This window comes from Cottoperca gobio, chromosome 12 (assembly GCF_900634415.1).
Source record: "Cottoperca gobio chromosome 12, fCotGob3.1, whole genome shotgun sequence".
NCBI lineage: Eukaryota > Metazoa > Chordata > Actinopteri > Perciformes > Bovichtidae > Cottoperca > Cottoperca gobio.
In genome coordinates, this window is record NC_041366.1 from 632,598 (window position 1) to 640,000 (window position 7,403).

General features: G+C 38.5%; 1 protein-coding gene across 2 annotated transcripts in view; it reads left to right on the top strand.

Annotated features, from left to right (window-relative positions):
• The window catches only part of mbd2 (methyl-CpG binding domain protein 2), a 36,945-nt gene that overhangs the window by 18,748 nt on the left and 10,794 nt on the right, over nt 1-7,403 (top strand). For both annotated transcript variants that reach the window (XM_029444818.1, XM_029444817.1), the window contains one exon: nt 5,116-5,243. In XM_029444818.1, the coding sequence (XP_029300678.1) occupies nt 5,116-5,233 (118 nt within the window). In that variant the 3' untranslated portion in view covers nt 5,234-5,243. The remainder of the gene's footprint in view (nt 1-5,115; nt 5,244-7,403) is intronic.

The following is a 7,403-nucleotide window of genomic DNA, read 5'->3' on the forward strand; positions in this document are numbered from 1 at the left end:
GGTAATGATATATATATATATATATATATATATATATATATATATATATATATATTTGACACTGATCAACATTTTCACCTAAAAGAAGACAAAGAATGTGTTTCTGTGTCTGCATTGAAAAAAGGAAAGAGTGGATACTGGTGTTCTAAAAACAACTGGAAGTCAGTTAGTTCAAAGGCTTTATTGTCATAAGCTACAGTTGTTGGCAATGAAAATCTTAAATCCCAGACTCCTCCAACAGTGCAACATACAGTTTACTTAAGATATAAAAGCAATAAAATAGTGCAAGATTTGTAAAATATGTACATATAAAATGCAATAAGACAAAACAGAATGTAAAATGTAAATTACTGTATAGTGAAATTAAATACTGTATACTGTAATAATATATAAATATGTGGATGTGTGGAATAAACAGTGTGTGTACTATAAACATGTAAGCAGTGACACTTCCCAGAGCTCAGGAGTTCAACAGTCTCATGGCCTGTGGGATAAAACTGTATCACAGGCAGTTTTATCAGACCAGGGACACACACACACACACACACACACACACACACACACACACACACACACACACACACACACACACATACACACACACACCAGGCACAGTCTTGGCCCGGATGCTGCGTTTTGTTGCTGGGGTAATGGGGGTCTTTAATGATCCTGTCTGCCTTCTTCCTGCACCCCTGGGTGTAGAGCTCCTCCATGGATGGCAGCTCCGTCCTGGTGATGTGCTGAGCAGGATACTCTGGATGGTGCACCTGTAGAAGTTGCAGAGTATCCTGGAGTCCCTCTTATCAACACACACAGCTCATGGAGGCAATTAAGATGTGTTTACATAACACACATAACACAAATTGCGGCTACTAATAGCTAATTCGGAACACTTGTGAACACTTTATTGTTTTTAGTGCCACCACTGTTGATTATAATTACAAAATGTTCCTATTTATGTCAAGCTGTCGTTTAATGAGTCATCAACATCTTCAGTGTCGGTGTGGTTTTCCAAAACTACAGAGTTTAGTTTTTTTTGGAATCTTTCTTTCTTTGTAAATGAAAGAACGGCAAGTATATGTTTTATAGAGGTGATTTATTCAGCAGTAACAATATGTTTCCTACTTGACATTCTTACTGTCAACCTTTTAACCTTTGCAATGTGTATTATGATTTGTGGAAATCTTCATTGTTAAATTATCATTCTGATACTTTCATAATGTTTCATCAGATGTCTTTGGAGCTCATAGTTTCTTAAACCTTTAATCTGTTAAAGTGGGACCATGTAACTTTTGAAAGAAGAAATATAACAATCTTGTCAATTTAATTCAATACACACAAGCAGTCATCGGTCTGGTATGACCAGTAGATTGATTGATGGCTAATGTTTGTTAATGTTAGCTAACTTTAGATAGATATTTCTGCGTAACTGACATCAGTGAGTCATAGTCATCACTGAGTCAGTGCTACTGTTACACTGTTTTGTAACATTTAGCAAGATCCTGTAATTGCCGCAGAGTTACCTTGTTAACATGAATCAGCCCAAGTATGGGTCGACGGGGTCTTTCACACACGCCCAGAGAGATGTACCCACTTACATCCTCTCACAACGCTGACAAATACATTGCTATGATTCTATCATCTTATTTTAAAATCCCAAAATGGTAGCAACAACAGTTGCATACAAAACAGAACAGTAAGCCTTCCTGTTTGAAGGGCAAGTACCAGCTGAAGTGCTGTATCGCAAACACAGAGGCTTTCAATCACTTGAGAGAAACTCATGAAACCTCAGTTGTTAATGTTACACTTTGCATATTTCCCATGACCTAATGGGTGAAAAGGAAAAAGCAGATTCCACAAAAATCATAACTGAAATATAGTCAAGTTAATCCCTCCTGCTAAAGACTGTAGATTGTAGCCTTACTTTTTTGCTTTTTAGATTTACAACACTGAGTTAGTTTGTGTAATCAATATTTTATATAATAATGTTTCAAGTTTAAAATCTTATGATATTTGTCATATGCACAACAATTACAGTGGAGCAGTCATTGGAAATGATGTACAATGTATCAAATGACATCGGCGTAGACAAAGTCATTGAATGTGAAATCTGTCACTCATATTAATGCACTCACAGCTCATTACCACCTGAACTTAGTTCCCCTCAGTTTTAATGGTGCGTTCACGGCGGACGCAAAGAATATTTTTCCCACGCCACGATTACGTGTCAAGTCAATGCAAAGACACAACTTTGCGCGAGTTGAAAAATGTCAACTTGAGCTTGAAATTCACATGACGCTGTGAAAGCCTGTTAGCATTGAGTTTGTCCTCCTGTCGTTGTTGAATCAGAAATGAAGAAAAACAGTGGCCGTTGGCTGTGAGCATCAGCACCCGTTTGTACAGAGACAGGACACAAATGTTTTATAAATGTATGTGTATAGACTGTCGAAGCAATCTGCATTCAGAAAACACACACTTAAAAAGGTTTTGTGCTTGTTGTCTTGACAGACCTGACAAAGCATGAATTCAGGCTTTTTACTAATCGGTAACATTATGTAGTTATTTTGTTACCCTTTTGATACGTTTATTGCAAGGAAATCACAGCAAACTCTGTTCATTTCGGGTTCATAACATTGTAGTAAACACGTTTAATTCAGCCAATGTGTGACTTGCTCAGAGACAGAGAATCAGCTTGGTGAAAATCACTAAACTTAGCTTCTCAGCACCAAACAGCAGTTTGTTTGTGTTCCAAAAATGTCAGAGTTGCTTTTTCTTAGCCATAGTTCTTTCATTGCTGTTTGGTGATGCTAACTGTTTTTTTTCGTGTTTTCATTCAAAGACACTTCAACATCAGAGGTTTCAGATGTGGCTGCTCAACACCAACCGACTAAATTATTGACTGATGGATTATTTCATTTTTACTGTCAGCGATGGAATATGCAGAAAGAGAATTACAAATGCTATATTTATTTATTACATTGTTTTGACAATTATATATTCAAAGAAAACAAATTAAAGCTCAAATACATTTAAAAAGAAAGTGGCTAAAAATAGAGTCCCTGTAAATTAGTATAGACAGTTACTGCAATTTGACAGGAGGGGGCACTGTGGGCACACAGAGATTATTCCTTTATCATTCAGTCCTATCCTTTCTTCCATACTTTATATATATATATATATATATATATATATATATATATATATATATATATATATATATATATATCCCCCCCTCTCCTCTCCTCTCTTCATTTTTATTATACTTATTGTTTCCTTCCCTCCTTCCTTACGTTTTTCTTCCATTCACTCATTTCATTTATTATTTCCTTCCTTTAATATTTCCTTCCATCTGCCCTTCATCCTCATCTTTTCTATCCCGCTCTGATTGTTCCATCGTTCTAAGAATGCATTATTTTCTTTCTTCTTCTTTTGTTTTTCCATCTTAATCTTTTTTTCTTTCTTTTTCATCCCTCCTCATTTGCCACCCTGTGTCTCTATTTCTCTTATATCTCGTCCCTCCTTCCTCTCCTTTCTTATCTCTCCCCTCCATTAATTTCCAATTCTCTCCCTCTTCCCTCCTCTCACTCTTAAGTTGAATGTGCTTGTCATTCTAAATCGCTCCCATTCCTCTCCTCTCCCTACTCTGTCTCTCTTCCTCTTCCTCCTCTGCTTCATCAAACAGACATCTCTCCCTCGATTTTTTGCCCTCTTATCTCTAATTTTGTTTAATTTATTAGCTTTTTTCTTTTTTAATTTTGTTTTGTCACTTGCAATTGTTTTATCTCATAGTATTCCTACAATATTTATAATTTTGTTTTAAATTACACTTTTCAACTTTATTAATTTTTCATTATTCATCGTTTAAATCTTTCCCTTATGTTATTTTTTCCCTTTGACACAAGCAGATAGCATTGCATTGCATCGCCATGTCTCGTATCTCTGGCAGTTAATTAATCCAGATTTAGTCTGAGATGATGGGGCTGATTCTGTCTCTTCTCGTTTGTCTTGTTGGTTTTCACAAACCAGCAGCAGCAGACATCTCTTTAGACGTGTCTGTTACAACAAAGAGAAACACACTCTAAAGAGCTGATGTGGACTGAGAGGAGGAAGTCGTCTGAGTTCACCACAACTTGCTCTTAGCAGCTCAACATGTGTAAACCGTAAACTTCTCTTCTACTGTTTCAGTATGTTTTAGTGTAACAGGTATTTCAATATTATTATCACAAAAGGAAAACAATATAAGCGCAGCACTGGGACAATTTCTTTAATGTAATTACACCTTGTCGCCATCGTGGCTGCAAAATGTAGACTCCATTTTGGTTGCAGGCTTTGCACCAGATGTTGGAACATGACTGCATGGATTTGTTCCCATTGAGACACAAGAGCATCAGTGAGGTCCAACACCCATGTTGGGTGATACGGTCTGGCTCACAGTCGGTGTTTCAGTTAATGCCAAAGGTGTTAGATGGGGTTGAGGTCAGAGCTCTGTGCAGGACAGTCAAGTTCTTCCCCACCAACCTGGGGAACTTGTTTCTTTATGATCCTGGCTTTTTGCCAAGAGTCATGTTGAAATATGAAAAGGTGAAACGCTAACTGTTGTCTAAAATATCATTGTATCCTGTAGAATTAAGATTTCCTTCACTGGAAGCAAGGGGCCCAGAGCAGGAAAAACAGCCCCAGGTCAAAAGTATGTAGACAGACCTGTTCACATCTCAAAGGCTAATGGCTGGACTAAATATCCTGCTCCAGTTCCTGCTCCCCAGAGGAGGATTCCATATATTGAAATGACACCATGACCTTTCCTCTAGCAACGGCCTCAGAATATACTTTATATTTTACAGACTGTATAGATAAAACATTTATTAAAGAACTACATTCAAAGAAGTTAAGACTATAAAGAAATAATCTATTGTTGGGATTTAGGTTTTTTCTTCTTGGGTTTCATTTATGTTTTCTGTTCAATCTTTTTTCCGTTCAGGGAGATTTTATGTTTCAGGTGCATGAGTAGGACCCATAATAAGACCTCCTCTCCTGTGTGTGTGTGTGTGTGTGTGTGTGTGTGTGTGTGTGTGTGTGTGTGTGTGTGTGTGTGCGTGTGCGTGTGCGTGTGTGTAGGGAGCAGGAGCTGAACGTGCACCAGGCCAGGAGGAGTCTGGAGGAGGCTCTGATGGCTGATGGTTTGGCGCGGGCCGCCGAAAACACCCAAGCTCTGCTGGAGGGGAACACGACCTGAACACAGATGGGTAGGCAGATGAACTGTGGGATTAATAATATTGTGTATAATAAACAGCAGACTTTATAGTTCAAACAGAACCTCAGCAGTTCTTTTTAGTTCTACTTCAGTATATTCCTCTTAAGCTGGCATACAGGCCAGACAGGTTCCACAAGATCTGTACAAGTCCTTGTTGGGCCTGGCAAGAACCGGCGGAGCAGGAAACGAGGCCCTGCTTCCAGCAAAGGAGGAGCCGCTGCTGCCATGCGCGGAACCTCTCCACCTCACGCTGGAACTCTGACTTCAGGTCACAGACGGCAGCCAAGCCGTCTCTAGGCTGTCCGCGGCCCCACTGGAGTCATTTATTTTTGTAGGTCATACAGGCATCAGTATTACATTAAAACTGTTTTATAACCATTTAGAAGTTGTAGTAACTTTAAGAAAAGCATGTTACAATAATTTATTTCAAGGTCAGCTATCAACAATAATTCTGTTGGTTAATGAAAGGAATCACATCTTTCTGTGTTGTGATTCTGCTGTGCAAGCGGCAGTGCTTTTGCTGTCTTGCGTGACCATGGAAGCCTGGCCAATCCTACCGCTTGAACGCAAGAATAACCGGAGTCTAGGGAGTTTTTGACAAGGAGAGATAGTAGAACGCAGTCACAGTCTCATGAGACATTGAGATGTTTTTTATCACAATATCGTGGGACTCGATATATCATTCCATCTTCAATGCTTACTACTAAAGTATGATCAACATGATATGAATGATTCTGTGCCACTGTTTAAACGTGAGGAAAGTTATGGATCGCAAGTTTAAATGATTTTAACGATGCAGGAGCAGAACCAATCTGCTCTGTCAGAACCCTGTTTGTGTGTTTGTGTGTGTGTGTGTGTGTGTGTGTGTGTGTGTGTGTGTGTGTGTGTGTGTGTGTGTGTGTGTGTGTGGTGAGACTTGTTGTGAATGCTGATGGGATTCTCGGCATCTGATTGAAACTCAGCCATGCAGCAGACTTTGTGTGCGTGTGTCTGTGTGTGAGTGATAGATTGGCTGTGTGTGTTAATGGTTAATGTGATACCTGTGTGTGTGTGTGTGTGTGTGTTTTATATTATAGTTTGTTTGGTCATTGGTTATATTTCACTCTGCAGAGCCTGTAAACAAAACCAAATTAAAAAAACATTTACTTTCAGAAGTTCACACATACATCCATCATCCCTCTATTTCCAAGATGCTTATCCAGGTAAGGGTGGCCGTGGCAACAGGCAGCACAGCAGACCAGAGCTTTCAGTGTAACAAGGTTTTGCTGCAGAGTTTGAGATCCAAGGCTTTTTCAGAGAAAGGAGAATAGTCTCATCTGATGACTGCAGCCTGGATCAGGCTGACTCCAGTTATTTTGCTGTCAGATGATTTAAGAGCAGAGTGCCGTTTGTCCTGAAGGTTGCGATAAACGAAAGGTCATGGGGTCCATTAAATAACACAGGTTCATCCTCTGGGGAACAGGAATGTGATAATGGAAATTAAAATGTTCCATAACTGATTCAACAAGATTGTATCTAGCTAAAAGGATCCTCTTAATTCTCATCCAGCTAATTTGAGTCTTCAAACACATTTGGAGGACATATTTTCATAAAGTCAACAATAGAGGCTTAGTAACTGCTAGCTAGTTTGTAACTAAATCAGCTACTAAAACTGGTTTACTTGGGCTATTTGGGGCGTAGCGTAACTAGTTTAGACGTAAAGTCATAATAAAGGCAAGTGGCCAAATATGGTCAAAAATAGAGTTTTATCATCATTGTTACCTTGTGGATTAGCTTCCTGGCTGGCATTAGCCATTTGACATAGTCACTCATCGTAGTAAGCTAAGTCGATATTGAAATATTATATCAATGAATTAGGTCTCTACTGGATTATTGTGTTGCAAGCAATTAATGAAACTTTTTTGTTGTTTTTATTAGTGAGCATTCTGTGACATTTTATGATTTACACCTACCTTAGAGCATGTGCAACTATTTCACAGTTACTTAGAGTTATTTTGTAACATATCTGTGAAGCAACCGCCTTTATTTTAGTGATGCATAAATCACAACTGAGTAATTATTTACTATTATTTACTAGTATTTATTTACAGTTGGTGGCTTACTTTAGCATTTTTTCCCAGAGAACGGAACCAGAGATAATACTTTTATTTTT